At 39.3% G+C, this 24,991-nt stretch overlaps 1 protein-coding gene across 3 annotated transcripts in view; it reads right to left on the bottom strand.

Annotated features, from left to right (window-relative positions):
- The window catches only part of sxc (O-linked N-acetylglucosamine (GlcNAc) transferase sxc), a 106,220-nt gene that overhangs the window by 65,064 nt on the left and 16,165 nt on the right, over positions 1-24,991 (bottom strand). For all 3 annotated transcript variants that reach the window (XM_071669623.1, XM_071669624.1, XM_071669625.1), the window contains exons 5-6: positions 23,707-23,775; positions 21,028-21,224 (exon numbers count right to left, since the gene is read on the bottom strand). In XM_071669623.1, the coding sequence (XP_071525724.1) occupies positions 21,028-21,224; positions 23,707-23,775 (266 nt within the window). The remainder of the gene's footprint in view (positions 1-21,027; positions 21,225-23,706; positions 23,776-24,991) is intronic.

Here is a 24,991-nt window from a genome sequence, read left to right on the forward strand (position 1 = left end):
GTATATACATACACGTCCACACACGCAAATATACATACCTATACATCTCAATGTACACATATATATACACACACAGACACATACATATATACCCATGCACACAATTCACACTGTCTGCCTTTATTCATTCCCATCGCCACCTCGCCACACATGGAATAACATCCCCCTCCCCCCTCATGTGTGCGAGGTAGCACTAGGAAAAGACAACAAAGGCCCCATTAATTCACACTCAGTCTCTAGCTGTCATGCAATAATGCCCGAAACCACAGCTCCCTTTTCACATCCAGGCCCCACACAACTTTCCATGGTTCACCCCAGACGCTTCACATGCCCTGATTCAATCCACTGACAGCACGTCAACCCCGGTATACCACATCGATCAAGTTCACTCTATTCCTTGCCTGCCTTTCACCCTCCTGCATGTTCAGGCCCCGATCACTCAAAATCTTTTTCACTCCATCTTTCCACCTCCAATTTGGTCTCCCACTTCTCCTCGTTCCCTCCACCTCCGACACATATATCCTCTTGGTCAATCTTTCCTCACTCATTCTCTCCATGTGCCCAAACCATTTCAAAACACCCTCTTCTGCTCTCTCAACCATGCTCTTTTTATTTCCACACATCTCTCTTACCCTTACATTACTTACTCGATCAAACCACCTTACACCACACATTGTCCTCAAACATCTCATTTCCAGCACATCCACCCTCCTGCACACAACTCTATCCATAGCCCACGCCTCGCAACCATACAACATTGTTGGAACCACTATTCCTTCGAACATACCCATTTTTGCTTTCCGAGATAATGTTCTCGACTTCCACACATTCTTCAAGGCTCCCAGGATTTTCGCCCCCTCCCCCACCCCATGAATATATCAAATATCAACCCCTCGTCATTTTTTGGAAGGTGGCAAAAAAAGTAATGGAAAATGTAATAAAACCATTGAAAACTATCATAAATATAACCTCATATGCTGAGAAAACAGAATGTAGCTAGCAATGTTATGAATCTGGCGGATGCATACAACTTTCATATATGGGATGCCTTAACCACAAACTGAAAAGCACTGTATAATCTGTAATCTACCTGCAAAGAGGGTTTAAGAAAGGAAGGTAATGGTCTTAGTAATGGTGAAGTATTAATGGTAGTAGTGAAGGCTGAGATGAACTTAGCAAGGTGGAAATGATGATAGAGGCCATTCTTTCAAGAATTTTCATGACAATGCTTTCATTCACATAAAAGCTGCAACCTTACTTCTCCAATGTTTTTTGGAAAATGTGTAACTAATAACCAAGTAAATATGGTATCTCAGGGAGCTTCAGTACAACATCCTAAATGCTCACATCATTAAACCCCACAACAGAATAAAGGTACCAATGTACTCAAATTTTCTGATAATCTTATCAATCAAAAAAAAATTACATATTTATTAAGCAAAGTCTCATCAATTTCAATAGGCTCATCTTGTACATAAGTGACTTTCTTAAAACATGGTGTATGAATGTAAAATATCTTAAACATGCACAAAAAAGGCTCCAGGTTGTTAAAATACATAACAAATGTAATACACAAGTACAATGAAACTTTACCAAACTTCCACCACTCAAATATTTTTCAAGAGTTCAGTTAACATAGAAATAATAGGCAGAATTATTTTCTCCTCTACACAAAACTGTTATGTGCTACACATGCAATACCACACATTAAAAATTCAAAGATTTGTCTGGTTACAATTATGTTCCATATCTATATCCTACATAAAACTGCCAAGGAATGTGCACAACAGCAAACACTTTACATGACATACATTTGTACAAAAATTACAATTGGAAAAACCAACATTAACGGGTGTGAAGCTTGGACACAAATAACCTGATTAATACAAATGGAATGCTTCTTACAAGGCTAAAATTCAATAAGGTAAAAGCTCAAGGTGGAGGCTGGAAAAAAATACTAAAACAAATGCTTGGGGAAGATTCTGCATGCGCCATCCTGCTTTGAATGCAAGAAGCACCATGCACAGAGAGATATTACAAAAATCTCAAAATGTCATGAAGATAAGTATAGAGCTCCCATCAATGAAAAAAGCACTGGGATATATCTTCCCATACTATGCATATCAGATAAAATGAAAACAAAGGCTTATTATAGTTTTCTGTGAAAATGAAATCTAATTTTCAATGGGTATTACTTACAGAGCAGAATACAATATGTAAACATTTGCACCAGTTGATGAAAAAAGCTCCAACCATCAATGAATTATTACACTTGTAAAATATTCATTTACAAAAAAATTTCCATATTGAACTAGAAAAAATGGTTTCCTTAAAGTATAATCAGAATTCCACCCATTTACTTCCCCCTACTGGCAGAACTTGAATTATAAAATAGGAGTTTAAAAACAGTGTTGAAATAATTAGAAAGCATATATGAATAAACATACATATATTTTCTTTCATACCTGATTGTCATTTCATGCATTCACAAGGTAATGCCACGAACATATAAAGAAAGGCCATATCCACACATATCCATTCTCTACCTGTCATGTAATATACTACAACCATAGCTCCCAATTCACATCCAGGCCCCACAGACCTTTCCATGGTTTACCCCAAATGACACACATGCCCTGGTTCCATCATATATTAGTATACATATATACTTAATCTATTCCATTTATTTATTATCCTTGATAGGAAACAGACGAAAAATGACCTATCCACTCACACACACACATATATGTATATACATAAATACCCATACACGTACATATCAACTTTTGCACTCCCTCGCTAATGCGGGAGACAGCGACAAAGTATAATTAAAAAAAATACATATCAACTTATACATACATATACATACACATGTACATATTCATACTTGCTTGCCTTCAATCCATTCCTGGCGCCACCCCACCCCACAGGAAACATCATCACTGCCCCCTGCTTCAGCAAGGTAGCTCCAGGAAAACAGACAAAAAAAGCTACATTCGTTCACACTCATTCTCTAGCTGTCATGTGTAATGCACCCAAACCATAGCTCCCTATCCATATTCAGGCCCCACAGACTTTTCCACGGTTTACCTCAGACATTTTACATGCCCTGGTTCAGTCCAATGACAATATGTCGACCCCAGTATAGCACATCATTCCAATTCACTCTATTCCTTGCACACCTCTCACCCTCCTGCATGTTTAGGGCCCTAATCACTCAAAATCTTGTTTACTCCATCCTTCCACCTCTAATTTGGTCTCCTGCTTCTCCTTGTCCCCCCCCCCCCCCCCCCCTCCAACACACATATCGTCTTTGTTAACCTTTCCTCACACATTCTCTCCATTTGTCCAAACCATTTCAAAGCAGCCTCTTCCACTCTTTCAACCCCACTCTTATCATTACCTCACATCTCCCTTACCCTTTAATTACTTACTCAATCAAACTACATATTGTCCTCAAACATCTGATTTCCAACAACCTGTACAACCGTATCAAGAGCCCATGTCTCGCAACCATACAATATTGTTGGAACTACTATTCCTTCAAAAGTACCCATTTTTGCTCTCCAAGATAATGTACTCTCTTCCCACACATTCTTCACTGCTCCCAGACCCTTCGCCCCCTCCCTCACCCTATGACTTACTTCCACGGTTCCATTCGCTGCAAAGTCCACTTCCAGATATCTATAACACTTCACTTCCTCCAACTTTTTTCCATTCAAACTCACATCCCAACTAACTTGTCCCTCAACCCTGTTGAACCTAATAACATTGCTCTTATTCACATTCACTCTCAACTTTCTCCATGACACACTTTTCTTAACTCAGTCACCAACTTCTGCAGTTTCTCACTTGAATTAGCCACCAGTACTGTATTATAGCAAAACAATAGCTGACTCACTTCACATACCCTCTCACCCCCAAAAGACTGCACACTCGCCCCTCTCTCTAAAACTCTTGCACTTACCTCCCTAACCGACCCATCTATAAACAAATTAAACAACCTTGGGGGCATAACACACCCCTGCTGCAGACAGACCTTCAATGGAAACCAATCACTCTCCTCTCTTCCTACTCATACACATGCCTTACACCCTTAATAAAAAAAAAAACTTCCTACTGCTTCTAGCACCTTACCTCTGACACCATATACTCTTAAGACTTCCACAAAGCATCTCTATCAACCCTATCATATGCCTTCTCTGGATCCATAAATGCCATATACAAATCCACTTGTTTTCTAAACATTTCTCAGTCCCATTCTTCAAAGCAAACACCTGATCCACACAGCCTCTACCGCTTTTGAAACCATACTGCTCCTCCCCAATCTGATGCTCTGTACATGCCCTCATCCTCTCAATCAATACCCTTCCATACAATTTTCTAGGAATACTCAACAAACTTATGCTTCTGTAGTTTGAACGCTCACCTTAGTCCTTACCAACCAATCAGCAAACTACTTCTGTAGTTTGAACGCTCACCATAGTCCTTACCAACCAATCAGCAACATATTCGCCCCCTTTCTTTATAAATTCATCTGAAATACCATCCAAACACCACCTTGCTGGATTTCATCTTCCCTCAAGGCTTTCACCACCTCTTTTCTCTTCACAAAACCATTCTTCCTGACTCTCACTTCACACACCATCCCAACCGAAACACCCTATATCTGCCATTCTATCATCAAACACATTCAACAAACCTTCAAAATACTCGCTCCATCTCCTCACTTCACACTACCTGTTATCACTTCCTCCCTTGCCCCTTTCACTGATGTTCTCATTTGCTCTCTTTTCTTACACACATTATTTACCTCTTTCCAAAACATCTTTTTATTCTCCCTAAAGTTTAATAATACTTTCTCATCCCAACTCTCATTTGTCCTCTTTTCCAACCCTTGCACCTTCCTCTTGACTTCCTCCTGCTTTCTCTTATACATCTCCCAGTCATTTGAACTCCTTCCTTGCAAGTATCATCCAAATGTCTCTTTTCTCTTTTGCTCACATCCATTCTTGGGTTATCTGCAATGTACTGAAACCACAGCACCCTGTCCACAACCAGGCTCTACAAACAAATTTTTTCACTACATCCACCCTCTTCTCTTTGTCACCTCCATTTCTACTGCATATCCTCCTTGTCAACCTCTCTCCTCACTCATTCTCTGCGTATGCTCAAGCCATTTCAGCACAACCTCTTCAGCTCTCTCAACCATATTTTTCTTATTACCACACCTTTCTCTCAACCTATGATTACTTACTTCATTAAACCTCCTTACACCACTTACTGCCCTCAAACATTTAATTTCTGACACCATCTTCCTTCCATTCTCATGTACAGTCCATGCCTCTTGTCCAAACAACACTGTCAGGACCATTATACCTTCAAACATACTCATTTTCATCTGGACAAATTGTTACCTCTCTTTCCACACATTACTCAATGCTCCCAGAACCTTCATCCACTCACCCACCCTAATTCATGTCAGCCTCCATGGTTCCATTCCCTGTAATGGCCACTTCGAGATATCTAAAACACTTTACTTCTTCCACGTTTTCTACATTCAAATTCTTACCACAACTAACCTGTCTCTTTGCACTGTTAAATCTAATAACCTTGCTTTTCTTCACAATTATTCTCAACTTTCTCCTCTATCACACACCCAAATTTAGACACCAATTTCTGCAGTTCCTCATTTGAATATGCCACCAACAATGTGTCATCAGCAAACACCAACTGGCTCAACTCCTAGGATCACTTAATCACTAAAAAAAAACTGAACACCTGTCACTCTCTCTAAAACCCTTTCATTTACTTCTCTTGCTAACCCATTCATAAATAAAAACATGATATTACACATCTGTGCCACAGACCCACCTTCACCTGAAATCACTCTCCTCTCTAACTACTCACTTACATGCCTTATTCTCTTCATAAAAAATTCTCATTTCCCCTAAAAGCTTTCTTCCCACACAATACATTTGTAACTCCTTCCACAAAGCACCTCTATCAATCCTTCCCATGTGTGTTCTCTAGATTCATAAAGGCCAAATACAAATCCTGTTGAGTATTTCTTACACATTTTTCAAAGCAAGCACCTGATTCACATATCCTCTACCACCCCTCAAACTAAACAATTACATTCAACAAATTCATAGCTGTCCATCTGCCTATCTTTCTCACTCTCTGATGTGTGAGTGTGTGTGTGTGTGTGTGTGTGTGTGTGTGTGTGTGTGTGTGTGTGTGTGTGTGTGTGTATCAAAAAATGAAACAAAAATATATGGAAATGGTTCTACAAATGTGAAAAAAAAACTATGGAATAAGCTTATTTAATGGAGAACCTAAGAAAATAGAAAAATCATACAGGGTAAAGAGAAGTAAATATATGAACAAGGCAAGGAAGAAAATGGGGAAGGGCAGGGAAATGGTTACCTCTACCACGAACTTAAATCATCCCTAAAAGCAGCAGCAACATCAGTTGAAATTTCTGTTTACACCCCCACCCCCTTTCCGATATTCCTTGTTTTCCCACTCTTCGTCCCTTAAAAAATTTTCTCTCTCCAGCTGTTTAAGCTTTACATAAGCTCACATTCTCTCTCTTCCTTTCCCACACAGAACCATCACTTGAATCATTCTTTAATCTTTATAATTTCCAACAATTCTGAGCTTATTAATTATCTGCCATTTATCTCCACCTCTTATTCCCTCTCACTGTGTCCACTCAGGATCACTGTTCTAAAATGTTGTATATATTTGCATGGATTTTTTTTCCTTCTTTTCCTCCAATTGGGTGGCATGAACTCTTGCAATCCATTACATTTTCCTTTGTCAGACCTAGTGAGACAATAGAGGATCGTATTACTCCACCTTAAACTTTGCAATGACGTGATAAGTTCTCACTATGAGCTTTACACTGCAAATGCAACCACTTATGATGTATGAATATTGCATGTGCCATGTGAGCATACAATGTAAAGTTCATAGTTAGAAATCTCATCACAGACAAATACTGCTATCTTAAATGGTGCTTATTCCTGATCTAAGTAATCCAAGACTCATGCCACACCCAAAAGACAATCCAGACTTTCTATCAATAAAACTTTGTAAGTCAGTAAACAATAAAAATTCTCTCTCTCTCTCTCTCTCTCTCTCTCTCTCTCTCTCTCTCTCTCTCTCTCTCTCTCTCTCTCTCTAAAAAAGCAATCTACTGGTGTACAGCAGAAAACCAAGTAACTCAGGGATATATATATATATATATATATATATATATATATATATATATATATATATATATATATATATATATATATATATATATATATTCTTTCTTTCAAACTATTCGCCATTTCCCGCATTAGCGAGGTAGCGTTAAGAACAGAGGACTGGGCCTTTGAGGAAATACCCTCACCTGGCCCAATTCTCTGTTCCTTCTTTTGGAAAATTAAAAAAAAACGAGAGGGGAGGATTTCCAGCCCCCCGCTCCCTCCCCTTTTAGTCGCCTTCTACGACACGCAGGGAATACGTGGGAAGTATTCTTTCTCCCCTATCCCCAGGGATAATTTATATATATATAATCTTATAAAAAACTAAGTACTTCATAGCCTGTTGTAAAAGTAAAGAACTATACACACAAATAAGGCCAGTCTTCTACATTTGAGTACAGTGAACCTATTAGTTAACTGCTTAAAAGAGCAACATCCATATTTCAAGTGTTTCCAACACTTGCCTTCCACTGAGTAGCAAACATCAGTCATCCATTCAGAAAATCACATACCGTACTTCTTGCCGTATAAGATGAGGGAATGCATCTTAAATGCTGATAGTATGGCATTATTTTTTCCCAGATATTCTATGCTAAATACGAGGTTGCATCTTACATGGCAGTGCATGTCATATAGTGGGAAATATGGTATCAGTCAACGATACATCAACCAATAATCATATGGCCAGACAAAAATCTATTCAGCTGCTCACATTCAAATGACAACAATTGGCTGAAAACTTGAAAGGAAGAAATAGTTATACAATCAAAGAATGAAAACCTTCAACAGAGCTGTAAACATCATTTCATTAATTGCCCACATCCATCAGCTGATTACTCATAAGGCAGATATATCTAACAATGCATAAAACAATATCATCATCAGACTCTTCACAGGGAACCATTCATCTTCAAGGCATTCAGAGAGCATCATCATCAGTTTGTCATTCACTAGGCAGTAACTATCAGCTGTCTGCGATCAGTAGTTCCTTTCAATCAAACAACTACTGAGTAAGACCAATCAAACATTCATATGGCATATTTCAAGCATCATTCAATGGGCAAAATCCTTTAGTCAGGTATTATGACTCTTAGCACTCATCGATCAGCCAACTACAGTATAGCATCCAAGGATAAGCCATCTATAGACCAGCACTTACTGATCTGCTACTAACATGGCAGCACCCAATGGTCAGCCACCAACAGGATAGCAACCATCAGTCAGCCACTGACATGGCAGCATCCATCAGTCAGCCACTGAAAGGGAAGCACCCAGCAGTCAGCTACAGACAAGTTAGAGTCATTCAGTCAGTCATTCAAGAGTCAGAACCCATCTTTCAGCCAATCAAAAGGCAGCAACAATTAGTCAGCCAAGAACAAGGCAGCACCAATCAATCAGCCATACATAGGGCAAAACCATCACTCAACCATTTACAGGAAACACCCTTAAGTCAGACAATCATGAAGTAATACCCTCCAATCATCCATTCATTATGGAACACCCATCGGCCAATCATTCATAAAAAAAAACAAGCACCAGTAAGCCATTCATGAGGCAACACCAATCAGTCAATATACATGGGACAACACCTATCAGGGTCACTCACAAGGCAACATCAATCAACCACACAAAGTGCACCACCCAAAGGTGTGCCAAACATAATACAGCACCGATGCATCAATCATTTACAGGGCAACACCTATTCATTAAACTTTCACCCCTCAATCAGCCATTCACATGGCAGTAACATCAGTCAGCCATTTATGGGAAAGCCACAAACCGATGTCAGTTACACTGCAGCACCAATCGCAACTATATCACAGTAACATTCATCAGTTAGACGTTATCACAGCAGCCATCACAACTCAACTAATGACAGGGGAACTCTCAGTGCTCTAATTTCCACAAGGCAAATACATTCATTATGGAGCTCATATCAGTAACCAAGTCGTACTACAGATCCCATCAGTCAGATATTCAAAGTTATTTCCCTTGTGCCAGCCATTCGAAAAGCAGCTCTCATCATTCAGCTATCATCATGGAAGACATTACAGGGCAGTTAAACCAAAACAGAGCAAAATATACCATAATCAACTTTCGACACAAAAAGCTACATCAGTCTGTCAGAAAACTATCCCTTTAACATTCCACTCACAAAGCATCTAAAAAACAATAATTCAAAACAGCATTCTCTCCAATTGCCATGTATGTTATATAACCTCATCTATCAGTTATCCCTTCATTCCAGCCTTCCTTCAGTTACGTATACAAAGTCAACCATTCATAAAGTAATAAAATTAGGCATGCAGACTGCAGCATCTATCAATTAACCATTTGGGGCAGAACCCATCAACCTAAAACTTACAGAATTGCAGCCATCAGCAGCCCATTCATTGAGCACCAACAAAACAAAGCTACTCACATCATTCATACTACTAAAAAGCTCCTTAAATAAGATGGGTGTTCCATGAAACACTAATATTGCTTGCAGAATTGCATAAAAAAAAGGGCGGAAATACCATTTGGAAGATATAAGTATGATCTGAATTAAGTTCCATAGCCAAGGGTGAAATTTTTTTAAAGTTATGATGGAGGTAAAGTTACAGATTAAACTATTTTTAAGTAGCATAACTCAGGCACTTATCAAACCAGAGCTATACATCGTATGCCATGATATCCTTAACAGACTTGGAAAAACACTGTTTCACTATATCTGATTCTGATCTTTAAGGTTGCAAGTTTAAATTAAAGATTAGAGAGCAACTCCAGATATCAGATGGATGAACAGAAACACAGATGATAGTGAGACAGTGATCCTAAAGTGTCTGTCATACTGTGCAAGTGATACAAAAAGCATACACACCAAGTAACCTATTCACAGACCAACATCCATCAATCAGCTACAAAAAAGTAACACTTCTTAATGAGTCAATCAAAGGGTAACCAATCATTAATCCACTTAGAAAGGTGCATCAATCAGTATAACAATCACAAAGTAGGATTCATTTGTAGAGAACTTGTAGAGAAGGATCAATCAGCAAGCTATAAACAGAATAGCAAGCATATAACTTAGTCATTCACAGGAAAGCCCCCACTGGTAAGCCTATTACTGTGCCAAGAAATAAGAATTCATTAAATAGTATTACTCACACACAAAATACTCAATGAAGCACCCTCCAAGAAACTTATGAGGAATAAAAGGTATTTAGGGATGACAAGAGAAGTGTGAGGCATGCAGAAGATGAGCAGATAAGAAAAGGTAGAAAAAGGTGGGATAATGAAGTTGAGGCATTAGTGAGAGAGAGAAAAGAGAAGTGTATGGGCATTACTTACTGGGAAGGAGTGGAAGTGAGTGAAAGATGTAAGGAGCTGAGAGAGAGAGAGAGAGAGAGAGAGAGAGAGAGAGAGAGAGACAGAGAGAGAGAGAGAGAGAGAGAGAGACAGAGAGAGAGAGAGAGAGAGAGACAGAGAGAGAGAGACAGACAGACAGAGAGAGAGAGACAGACAGAGAGAGAGAGACAGACAGAGAGAGAGAGAGACAGAGAGAGAGAGAGACAGACAGACAGAGAGAGAGAGAGACAGACAGACAGAGAGAGAGAGAGACAGACAGAGAGAGAGAGAGACAGAGAGAGAGAGAGAGAGACAGAGAGAGAGAGAGAGAGAGAGAGAGAGAGAGAGAGAGAGAGAGAGAGAGAGAGAGAGAGAGAGAGAGAGAGAGAGAGACAGAGAGAGAGAGAGAGAGAGAGAGAGAGAGAGAGAGAGAGAGAGAGAGAGAGAGAGAGAGAGAGAGACAGACAGAGACAGACAGAGACAGAGACTGACAGAGACAGACAGACAGAGACATCAGTGAAGGGGAAGTCATAACAGACAGATATGGGATGAGATGATGATGGATTAAGTACTTTGATGGACTGTTTTTGCATTTGTTGATAGGGTGGTTCGTGTAAGGTGTCTGGGTTGAGACTGTATGCAAGGTGAGAGTGGCATGGTGAATAGAGAAGAGGGTATGAAAGGCTTCCATGAGATGAAATACGACAAGGTGGCTGGAGTGGATAGTATTCAAGTTGAATTTTATGAGAAAGATATTGACTGGTTAGTTAAGGTTATCACGTATAAAGGTAAGGACACTGTGTACAGGCAAGGGGAACAAAGTTAAGTGTTCAAATTACATAGGTATATGTTTGCTGAGAGTACCTAATAAAGTATATGGAAGAGTGGTGATTAAGAGCATGGTGGCAAGCAGAGCATCATACTGGAGGAAAAATGTGGTTTCAGGATTGGTACAGGATATGTGGATCAGGTGTTTGCCTTGCAGAATGTATGTGAAAAATACTGAGAGAAACAGAAGGATCTGTATATGGAATTTATGGAGAAATCATATGACACGGGTGAGTGTTGCAATGAGGAAGGTGATGCAAATGTATGGTGTGTGGGATAAAAGTTATTAAAAGTAGAAAGGAGATTTTATTAAGAGAGTTAGATTAAGAGTTCAGGCCATGAAAGTGAGTTATTTGAGGGAAACAGGTGGTAAGACTAGATGAAACGAAAAAAGTAATGAGTAGGTGTATAAGAAATTTGGTATAGCAGGTAATGGAGATGGAATGAAAATCAGGAGTGGATGAACTGTTATACTTTGAGGTGGTTTGGGCATGAGGAAAGAATGCAAGATGGTGAGTTTACAAGGAAACTATGCAGAGGTACAATTAAAGAGGTTGGTGTGAAAAGACCATCTGTGATATGGAGAAACAGAGTGGAAGTTTACTAGAGAGAGAGAAACAGGGGAAGAATGTTTGGAAGGGTGTATGTGAGGGAGGAATGGTTCCAGTTGAAGGTAGGTCTGTGGCAAGAATGCATGATATCACCAAGGCTGTTTAATTTGTTTGTGGATAGGGTAGTAAAGGAGGTAAATGCAAGGGTCTGAAGAATAAGGTAGGTATACAGTCTTTAAAGGGTAAGGGAGGCCTGTGAAGTAAGTCACGATGTTGTTTGCTGAAGATGTGGTACTAGTGGAAGATCCGAGAAAGAAACCACATAATTTGGTGTCTAAATTTGGGAGAAAAAGTTGAGAGAAAATGTGAATCAAGAGGTCACTAGGTTTAGCAGTGCATAGAAACAGGTTACTTGGGGTGTGAGTATGGATGGAGAAAATCTGGAAAAAGTGCAGTGTTTTAGATAGCTGTAAGAGGACATGGCATGAAATGGAACCTTGGAAACTGAATCAAGTCATAGGATGGGTGAGGAGGTGAAGGTCTTGGGAGCATTAAGGAATATATGAAAAAAGGAAGCTCAGTATCTGGGCAGGTAAAAATGGGTGCATTTGAAGGTACAGTAGTTTCAACAACATACAATGGATGTAGGGCATTGGCAATGTATGCAAGAGGGTCAATGTGTTGGAAATGAAATGCTTGAGGAAAATGTATGGTATGAGGAGGGTTGACTGAGTAAGTATTGATAGGGCAAAAGGTAAGAGAGGTGTGTCATAAAATGAGTAGTATGATTGAGGGAGCTGATGACAATGTGATGAAATGGTTTGGGCATAGAGAGAGTGTGGAGTGGATGACAAGGAGGATACACATCAAAAGTGGAATGGACATGGAGACAGGAGACCGAAGTGGAGATGGAAGGATGGACTAAGATTTTGGTTGCTCAAGCCCTGAACATGCGGTAGGGTAAAAGGCATGCAAAATCTACATTGAACAGGAGCAATATGGCATTCAGGGATCGATGTGCTGTCAATTGACTGAACAAGAGCACTTGAAGCATCTGGGGAAGGTCTTGCTATGGAAGAGGGATGTACTTTCGGTGCATTGCAAGTGACAGAAAATAGGGAAAAGCGAATGAATCCTAACTTTGTCAGCTCCTGATGACCCCACTAATGCAGGAAACTGTGAACAAGTATGAAAATAATAATGGTACTACAAATATACGGTGGGGAAGGAAAGTTATTTCAAGAAAGGAGAAGTTTACATCAAGAGAGTAAGAATTCTGTAAATATACAGACTATGAACACAGGAATCATGAAGAGGAAAGGGAATGTATCAAAGTATTCATTATACTGGTGTGTTACTTTCCTTTTTTAGGCCACTTAGCAATCAAAAAAATTTTATTTTCATCTCGCACCATAACTCTTGATGCAGACTGTAGGTAGAGAGGCAGGTGAGCAGTTCAAGATGAGAGTGGATCTGCATTTTATTAGAAACTACGGTGTATGTGTACATAAGACAGAGAGACCAATGAGTGGATCAAGGTGAAGGTGGGTCTGTGGTAAGGATGTGTGATGGCACCATGTCTTTAATCTGTTTATGGATGGGGTAGTGAGGAAGGTGAATGCAAAGACCTTAGAAAAATAAATAAGTATGCAGTCTGCTAGGAATGAAGGGCCTGGGAGTTAAGTCAGTTGCTGTTTGCTGATGATACAGCACTGGTGGCAGATATGCACGAAACACCAAAACATTTTGTCGGAGTTTGAGTGTGTGAAAGGAGTATGCTGAGAGAAATATGAATAAAAGCATGGATATTAGATTTTACAATGAAGAGAGACACGTTAATTGTAAAGTGGGTTAACCCACTTTCCAATTAACATGGAGTGTTTAAGAAACATGAGTGGATAGGCTATGGCACCAAAAGGAACCATGGGAGCTAAAATGAGCCATAGGTGAGGGAACAAAGGTCTTGGATGTACTGAGATTTATGTGGAAAGAGAGTTTAATGTCTACTGGGACAAAGAGGAATGTGTTTGATGGTATAGTATTCCCCATATGGATGTAAGGCACGGGCTTTAGAAAAAAATATGATGAACAGGATGAATATGTTGGAAATATCTGGGGACAGTATGTGGTGTGAGGAGGGTTGCTTAAATAAGAAATGATAGGGTCAGAGAGATATATTGTGTAACAGGAAAAGCTAAACGAAAGTTGGAGAGGGTGTGTCGTAATAGAGTGGACATACCGATAAGTGAGTAAAGTCTTTAATCACAAAGTCAGCATAAAGGTAAAAAATTAAAGAAAAAAGGAAATGAGAAAAACTAATAAGGATGGAATGATACATGCTTTGAAGGTTCGGGACCAAAACATGAAGGGGGGTGCATGGTGTGCAAGGGTTTGAGCAAATTGGAGCAATGTGGTTTACAGGGGACAACATACTGTTAATGGACTTGGAGCACATGAAGTGGTCAGGGCAAACCACAGAATGGTCTGAGGGGCCTGGTTGTGGATCAGGTTCTCTGGTTTCAGTGCATTATTAATCACAACTAGAGAGTGGAAGTGTGTGAATGGGGTAATTTTTCATGTTTTTGATGCTATCTTGCAAATGCATGAAACAGCAAACATGAATGGAAAAAAAAAAAAGCATTACAAGTTCACAGTTATTGTACATATTTACATGCTGGCAGCAGCATGCATCCAAACACACTCATTGTAATGATGCTGGCATATGATTTATTAGTACCAGGTGCAAACAGTACTACGAGAGAGAGAGAGAGAGAGAGAGAGAGAGAGAGAGAGAGAGAGAGAGAGAGAGAGAGAGAGAGAGAGAGAGAGAGAGAGAGAGAGAGACTGAGAGAGAGAGAGAGAGACTGAGAGAGAGACTGAGAGAGAGAGAGAGAGAGAGAGAGAGAGAGAGAGAGAGAGAGAGAGAGAGAGAGAGAGAGAGAGAGAGAGAGAGAGAGAATTATAAGAAACACTTGTTTGCTTATAAGAATTTTCTGTCACCCAATGATTTTGAAGCCCGTATCATTTTTTGTACTGAATGTCACAAGGCTTGCATTGATTAGTTTAATTGGTTTTATTTCATACTTTTTTCCAATGAAGAGGGTTGGAAGTAGATGGGAAAGAAAAGTGTATGTATATGTAGTGTGGTTTTGAAGTTAGAATATTATTAGTGCCATCCTTTCTCCTTGAGGCACAAAGATGGCTTCTATTTATTATTTACTTTTGATACTGATAATTGTTGTATATGAAGTAGGATTAAATTCATTTTTTTTAACTGTAGCATAACCTCCTATTTGTAGTAACTGCCCATCAGTTACATTAAAAAATTCTGTGATCATGTATGGCAATGAAAAGTATCCCAATGCTCCCATACCACATTGCAACACAGTGCATCAGCTAACCGCCAACTTTTGTGAAAATGGATCAGCTGTGTATGTGTATGGATCTGGCAGGCCAGCAGTAATAATTGAGAACATACTGGATCTTTGGATCACATAATACATGGCCTGAAAAAGTCGGTTAATACACTGGCACTGCAGATATTCATCATGTATGCCAGCACATGTTGAGTGCTGAAGCAATTACAACTGCATCCCGACAAGATATACTCAACATTTACAGTAGGTGCACAGTTACTTTGGGCTCATCCTGTATAATGTAGTGAAATATTCATTATTATTATCATCATTATTATACTTAACCGCTGTATCCCCAGTCAGCAAGGTAGAGTCCAGAAACAGACAAAGAATGGCCCATCCACTCATATACAAATATATATACATGAACGTCCATACAAGTACATATACATACATATACATATAAATACATACACATACACAGACATATACATATATAGACATGTACATATTCATACTTCCTTGCCTTCATCCTTTCCTGTCACTACCCTGCCAGACAGGATACAGCATCCCTACCCCCTGCTTCAGCAAGGTAGCACCAAAAAAACATAAGACAAAAAAGGCCACAATCGTTCACACTGAGTCTCCAGCTGTCATGTAATGCACTGAAACCATAGTTCCCTATCTACATCCAGGCCCCACAGACCTTTCCATGGTTTACCTAAGACGTTTCACCTGCCCTGGTTCAGTCCATTGACATTGCGTCAACCCAGGTATACCACATCGTTCCCATTCACACTATTTCTTGCAATGCTCTCACCCTCCCATATGTTCAGACCCCGATCGCTCAAAACCTTTTTCACTCCATCCTTCCACCTCCAATTTAGTCTCCTGCTTATCCTTATTCCCTCCACCTCTGACACATATATCCTCTTTGTCAATCTTTCCTCACTCATTCTCTTCATGTGTGCAAACCATTTCAACACATCCTCTTCTGCTCTCTCAACCAAACTCATTATATTTCCACATATCTCTCTTACCCTTTCATTACTTACTCAATCAAACCATCTCACACTTCATATTGTCTTCAAACATTTCATTTCACACACATCCACCCTCCCCTGTACAACCCTATCTATATAACCCATGCCTTGCAACCATATAATATTGTTGGAACTACTACTGCTTCAAACATACCCATGTATGCTCTCCAAGACAACATCCTATCCTTCCACACATTCTTCACCACTCCTAGAACCTTAAACCCCTTCCCCACCCTGTGACTCACTTCCAATTCCATGGTTCCATTCACTGCTTAGTCCACTCCGATACCTAAAACACTTCAATTGTTCCAATTTTTCTCCTTTCAAACTTACATCACAATTAACTTGTCTGAGGCCTCAACCCTAATAAACCTATTCACATTTACTCTCAACTTTCTCCTTTCACACACTTTTCCAAACACAATCACCAACATCTGCAGTTTCTCATTTAAATCAGCCACCAGGGGTGTATCATCGGCAAACAACAATTGATTCACTTCCCATGCCCTCTCACCCAAACACTCGCCCCTCTCTCCAAAACCCTTACATTTACCTCCTTAAGTACCCTATCCATAAACAAATTAAACACACATGGGGACATCACACACCCCTGATGCAGACCAACCTTCAGGGGGAACAAATCAATCTCCTCTCTTCCTACCCGTACACATGCCTTAAATCCTTGATAAAAACATTTCACTGCCTCTAGCAGCTTACCTCCCACACTATATATATATATTCTCAAAACCTTCCACGAAGCATCTCTATCAACCCTATCAAATGCCTTCTCCAGATCCATAAATGCTACATACAAATCCATTTGTTTTTCTAAGTATTTCTCAAACCCATTCTTCAAAGCAAACACTTAATCAACACATCCACCAACGCTTCTGACACCACAATGCTCTTCCTCAATCTGATGCTCTGCATATGATTTCACCCTCTTAATCAATATAATCAATATAATTTCCCAGGAATACTCAACAAACTTATACCCCTGAAGTTTGAGTTTGAACACTCGCCTTTATCCCCTTTGCCTCTATGCAAAGGCACTATGTATACATTTCGCCAATCCTCAGGCACTTCACCATGATCCATATATACAATGAATATCCTTACCAACCAACCAACAACACAAGTCACCCCTTCTTAATAAATTCAACAGCAATACTATCCGAACCCACTGCTATGTCTAATTTCATATTCTGCAAAATGCTTTCACTACCTCTTCTCTCTTTAACGAAACCATTTTCCCTGACACCCTCACTTTGCACACCACCCTCAACCAAAACACCCTACATAAACATACAAATAAATATATGTGTTGGAGGAGTTTTCCCTCCTTTCAAAATTCCAACTTATAATTTCTAGAAATGTGCACCACTGTTGATCATGGAAACAGTTGTAACTGCTATGTGAGAACGACCCTTTCCTTTACCACTAATCAGCTAATTATGCAAATACTGGTTTGTTATCAGATATTTTTTCTTTCCTATTTTCAATACAAGTATTCAAAGCATGGAATAACCACTTTACACAAGCTATCTCTTTACCGAATACTACTTTTCTATCCACCAAATAATACTTTTCTAGACCTTTAAGAAAGATCAGCCTTAGCAAGTGAGTCTGCATGTGTTTGTCAAATTTGGATAATTCTGGTCTTCACATTTTGCTTTATGTGATGATCTACTAGAGTTTATCACTTTCATATATTAATATGATGCTCTACTAGAGTTTAATTTTCATACATATTCATCATTTCCCGCATCAGCGAGGTAGCAGTGAGAACAGAGGACTGAGCCTAAGAAAATCCTCACTTGGCCCCCTTCTCTGTTCTTTCTTTTGTTAAAGTAAAAACTGGAGGGGAGGATTTCCCGCCTCCCACTCCCTCCCCTTTTAGTCGCCTTTTATGATACACAGGGAATACGCAGGAACTATTATTTTTCCCTATACCCTGGGATAACTAGAGTTTAATACTTTCATATATTTTCAAAAAAATGTTGAGAGCAATCTTAGCTGCTACTTCCTCTAACAGTACTAAAAACAACAGAAAAAGGATAACGGCATATCATGCACACATATCTCCTGAACTATTTCCTCTGTCTGCTACAAGTCAAATGCCATCAATACATAAAGCAAAGTGATAAGTGCACAATAATTTTGAAACAATTCTGTAAGTCACAATGCAGTGCTGGAAATATCTGAGTAAAAGAGTGTGGTTAAACTCTAAGATAAATGAGAAGTATGTGTGGCTGAAGACAACATGCACAAATGCTTAACAGATCTCATTCATCATTTCACAGTACACAACTACCCTGCACATACACGGATACATTTATAAGACCTTCTTACAAAAAAAATTCATTCTATACTCCATCTTCCCTTCATGCTTTCCATTGCCTTTAGTCTCACTCAACTATATATATATTTCGTTATTCTCCCAAGGGTCACCTCTGATAATTTCTGGAAAGTTTCATAAATCCAAAATTGAGGACAGGTAACCTTTCCTCAAAATCAAAGCAGGGTGTCAACCACCTGCTACCAGCCACCTATTATAGATTCTGGAGCTGAACACTCAAAGGCAATGCTTGAACTTTTGCTGAAGATTTCTGTAACTACAGTTTGACTATCTAATAAGGAGGTAATCAACCATTTGCTTGCCTTAGGGGAAGGATGAAGGGTTGCCTTCAGCAAGTGCATACCAGAGGGGAAAGTGAAAGTAGGGACGAGGGAAAAGATAATAACACAGGAACGGGGGAATTCTGTATCTTCATTTTAGCAAAGTCATTTCCCCAAAAAGGGATATCATATGATCTTTATATCATGGTACCTTTCAAATACAATATCATGGTACCTTTCAACTACAAAATGAAACATGTTACAAGTCACAAACCTGGTTCTTCTAACCACTACGACATAAACCTAACATGCATACTCTCACAATAAATAAATCAAAAAATAAATTAATTAATAAATGCATTGTAATGCATCATATAACTGCCTGTTTATTGGCTATTACTAACCAAATTGCTGGGCAAGAAAACCAGAAATAATTCAAATGAAGTTATGGTTGTGAATAAGTCAGTTATACACTCTGCCTCTGAATGCACTACCTCTCTTCAAACTCAAAAATGACATAACAAAATACCTTCATGAACACATTTTCAATTGAAAATAATTAAAATCAACTTAAAATATAACAAAAACAACACATACGCAGAAATCTTAAAGTCAAGACATTAGCTCGAGATCAGATGCGTAAGTCAAACAATCAATTTTTGTGACACCTACATTTTCCATACTGAAAAAGCATGTGAGGAACAATTAACTGAATAGATGGTGATTATCATGCAACAAATACAAACATGTTACACTTGACATGAAACAAATGAAGATGTGGAATATGAATGTCAAAGTTGAAAACAGAGGGGGTTCTAATGTAAAAGCAGGCATTCTGATTATTTACCGGTGACATTCATGGTCTTCTTGGAATACACACTGGGAGTGTGTGTTCAGAATCACAAATTGTTTTAATTCTATGTAGGACCATTGTTCGGAATGTCACAAAAACAGAATATATTAACTATGAGACACTGATAGAAAAACAATAACAAGAACATGATTCACCTGACTTGAAGTCACTACCTACAATATTCTGCACAGAGTTTTAACATATCCACCAAGTATTTGCATTCTTCCTCACTCTTCTGCACATTCTTCCTCCATTCTTTTCTGCATATTCTTCCTCCATTCTCATACAAGAAACCCTTTGAACATGACCTAACAATCTGTCATTTATATATATTTGCAACTTTTGTCAGCATACTTTCCATCTCCATCCTTTCAACAGTCTTTCCTCTTCTTACCATATAATGAACAAAATTTTTCTTACAGTTTCCCCAAGACCAGCCAGTTGCAATTAATTTTTGCCACATACATAAGATATGTAGTCTGAGAATCAATATCACTCAGTGGCCACAATGGCTCTTTCCACTGCATTTCTAGATTCTTACAATATACACCTAACTTTTCATATCACTCAATTCAAAACTTAAAACATCTAAAAATATGTAAATAATGATATGCATCGATGAAATAAATTCTAGATATTGCATCATGATGATACAACATGCCTAAGAACACCATGTTTTCCTCAACATATTACAATATGTCTGTTGAGCACTTGTACTTCTTATTTACATATATCATAAGATTACAATGGAAACAAAACAGTTTTAACACACATTCAAGATTAACATTATTTTTGTACCTTCAATAGAGGAATGCTAGCGCATGATAACACTTAAGTCCAATCAACATCATTTTTGTACCTTAAACAGAGAACACTAAGTTCAGAGTGCAAACTATACAAGCAATATTATCATTTCAAAATGAATGAGAAGATTACTTCTATATGAACCCTGATGTCCTCACTGACTACCCTCTAAAATAATTCAAGACATTCCATTCTTCAAGTGCCATATCAAATATCATTTACTAAGGAACTACCAAGAATCAGACTTATTTGTACTGAGCAAAGCAGCTGTTTTCAAGTCCAAATTACAAGTCAATCTATGCATGTAAACTACTCATGCTTATAATTTCATGAAGAAAACTCAAACAACAACAGCAAAACAACAATAAAAGAAAGGCACTGTACCTGTCAAAAATTCGAGCCTCCTTCAAAACATTGCCAAGATTGATGTATGCATCTAGGAAATTTGGATCAAGTGCAACAGCTTTTTCAAAATGATGGATGGCCAGCCAGATTTCTCCCTGAGCATTGAAGACGCACCCAAGATTGCTCCAAGCTACAGCAAAGTCTGGCCTTGTCTCTATGGCCTTCAGGTAGCATGCCTAAGTAATCAGGGAAAGGGAATAAAAAGATCAGAGTTTGTACAAGAAAAACTAAAAACCGCCCTACACGCTCGCCTAATGCGCCGCTGCCTAAACGCTCGCATGCGACTCGACCTTCCTGTCACAGCTTATGTGTGCACAGAAGTTTCAGGTACTTTAGTGAAAAAGAGGTCCTTTAAAACATAAAATTGAGGAAGTGAAAGCTTTCAGCACCCATTAGTCAATCACTCCATGCATACACATAAGTAGTGGCACTGAAAAAGTCCGCCCTATAGCGTTCCCGCGCTTTATGCCCTATCCTACGCATGCGCTGCCCTGGATTTCTGTAACATCATGATTCATGAAATGTGTCAGCCTCCAACAGTTATATTCAACCCATAAACTTCCCTTTCAGATCATTAATAATCTTCCCACAGTCAACTTTAAAATCCCATAAGCTATTACAACCCATGAAAAGCTGTATCGGAGGCTAACTGCTTTTCCTGATGCGGGCACTGAAAGTTTATTTATCATTTGTTTCCATATCAATTTACAACCATACCTGAATAAGACGCGTGCCCCTAACATAAAACTTTCCCCTGAGGAGCTCCTTCAGCTTTCCCTCATAATACAAACCCTTATGTGGCGCTTCCCGGCAGGTCCACCTACATCTTAACTGCTCCACGAATAACGAAGGCTTCTTCAAGACGACCTCTGCAGAGGAGTAGGGCTGTACAGCCTCAACATCTATTACGACCAAGGGAAGAAAAATAAAAACAAATGTGATTAGTGTGGCTTGCAGTAACAGCTCTTGTCACGGTTCTTTACCAGGATGCCTGGGGTTTCTGGATTTGAAGTAAAACTGGTTTGATCTTTGTCATAAAACTGTCATTTCTTTGTAAAAGTTAATGTGGCTTGTATGCTTTCATTCATGCTGCAGTATTTTTGTCTTCTGTACACTAACAAGCAATATGAAAACACCTCCACTCCAAACACAAAAGGTGAAAGCAGGTACCAATTCCATTCACTGCCAAACCACAAGTGCAATGGTACTGAAACGAAAGCCCAAGCATCAAGGTGCATTTTCTTCACAGTTCAGAAACTCAAGATACAATCTGCATCTCTATTTCACTGTTTAAGGGAACTATTGACACAAAGTCTGAGGGAAATAATATGGAATGGAAAAAGCCCAGAGGAACTTCTGTGCAGCTATTTTATGGCACAGCCTAAATTAAATAAAACAGCAACAAAACTTTTTCTGCAGAATTGAACAAGGTGACAGCCAATCAGTGACAAATATGAAAAAACAGCTGCAATGCTAGAAAGTAAATATGTGACGCAACTCTCCAGCCCTCTGGGAAAACTTAAATTGAGAAAACATTCATAACTGTACAATTCATGGCAATGGAAAAAACATACATAAATAAGAATATCAAGTTACAGTCATTGTAACTATTCAAGAAAAGTGCAGATTTACAAATTTACTTAATTTGATTATTCCCCGAGGACTGAATCATCATGCATGCGCTGCTATGTGTTGAGCAAGACTTGGCATTCCAGGGGCACAAGCCTGGCTCAACATATGAACATGGAGTCATCTGGATCTACAGCGCAGATCCTTTATTTAACCTCCACTATAATTCAAATGGGCAAAAACCATCATCGCGGAATACAATCCGGTACGCGCGCGCTGAAAGCCAGTATTTATGTGAGTATCTTACAATTAAGTAGCTAGATGGGGTATAAGCTTCACAATACACCAATTTCATCAGATATAACCCTTGCCATAAACCAACAATATAATAAATGCTGGCTTTCATGGTATATATTACGCAGTTATCACCATCTTGGCCATTTACCCCTTGTTTTATCAGTTCCCAGAAAAGTTTTACTGTCAAAAACTACAAAAAACATTGAAAAACTAGTTCCTCCAGGCTTAGAGTTTAAGACAGTTGGAGTTACTAACAATAATCCCATCCAAAGGTTAAAGAAAGGACAAGAAAAGTCTAAAAGGATAAGGTCTGGGAAACAAATTTGCACTGAACAGGAATCTACCGTGTTAAAATAAATAAAAAAGCGAAGAAGCTACGCATGCTATATGAAAGTCAAAACAGAGCTATCATTGTAAGTGACTGGTAAGGAACTGCCTCCCCCTGGATATATACTATATGTAAGCTGATATTCTGAAAACCCAGAAACCTTTAAATCTAGAAGAATATTCTAAAATATCGCATCTGTACAGCCCCTCTTATGTGGGGAACAGGTGGCTATTAGGCCATCTACTCCCTCAATGTTTAGGATTTACAAGCTACCTTCAGTGTCATACAACAGCCAAGGTTTGGTGATAAGGACAGAAAAACTGAAATGAGACCTATCATTTGTTAAGTCAGGTCGTAAGTACTAGGAGGTGGTGGGGAAGAGGATGATGCTGCAGCAGATTTTACATGTAGGAGAGAAAAGGCAAGGCATTACATGGGCCTCCATGCTGTGAAAAGCCACATACCTTTGCTTCATCTAATCTCCCTAGAGCCTTCAAGAGATTACCTAAGTCACTCCGCACACAATACAGATCCTGAAAAAGACATAAAGTTGTACAAACGGATAAGAACTGCACATTACCAAATCTAAAGACTTTCAGAGATATTCTGTGGGCAACATTCTATAAATATAATTTTTTTTTTTTTTTTTTTTGCTGTCTCCCGCGTTTGCGATGTAGCGCAAGGAAACAGACGAAAGAAATGGCCCAACCCACCCCCATACACATGTATATACATACGTCCACACACGCAAATACACATACCTACACAGCTTTCCTTGGTTTACCCCAGACACTTCACATGCCTTGATTCAATCCACTGACAGCACGTCAACCCCGGTATACCACATCGCTCCAATTCACTCTATTCCTTGCCCTCCTTTCACCCTCCTGCATGTTCAGGCCCCGACCACACAAAATCTTTTTCACTCCATCTTTCCACCTCCAATTTGGTCTCCCTCTTCTCCTCGTTCCCTCCACCTCCGACACATATATTCTCTTGGCCAATCTTTCCTCACTCATTCTCTCCATGTGCCCGAACCATTTCAAAACTCCCTCTTCTGCTCTCTCAACCACGCTCTTTTTATTTCCACACATCTCTCTTACCCTTACGTTACTTACTCGATCAAACCACCTCACACCACACATTGTCCTCAAACATCTCATTTCCAGCACATCTATCCTCTTGCGCACAACTCTATCCATAGCCCACGCCTCGCAACCATACAACATTGTTGGAACCACTATTCCTTCAAACATACCCATTTTTGCTTTCTTAGATAATGTTCTCGACTTCCACACATTCTTCAAGGCTCCCAGAATTTTCGCCCCCTCCCCCACCCTGTGATCCACTTCCGCTTCCATGGTTCCATCCGCTGCCAGATCCACTCCCAGATATCTAAAACACTTCACTTCCTCCAGTTTTTCTCCATTCAAACTCACCTCCCAATTGACTTGACCCTCAACCCTACTGTACCTAATAACCTTGCTCTTATTCACATTTACTCTTAACTTTCTTCTTTCACACACTTTACCAAACTCCGTCACCAGCTTCTGCAGTTTCTCACATGAATCAGCCACCAGTGCTGTATCATCAGCGAACAACAACTGACTCACTTCCCAAGCTCTCTCATCCCCAACAGACTTCATACTTGCCCCTCTTTCCAAAACTCTTGCATTCACCTCCCTAGCCACCCCATCCATAAACAAATTAAACAACCATGGAGACATCATACACCCCTGCCGCAAACCT

Source organism: Panulirus ornatus, chromosome 14 (genome assembly GCF_036320965.1).
Source record: "Panulirus ornatus isolate Po-2019 chromosome 14, ASM3632096v1, whole genome shotgun sequence".
Lineage (NCBI taxonomy): Eukaryota > Metazoa > Arthropoda > Malacostraca > Decapoda > Palinuridae > Panulirus > Panulirus ornatus.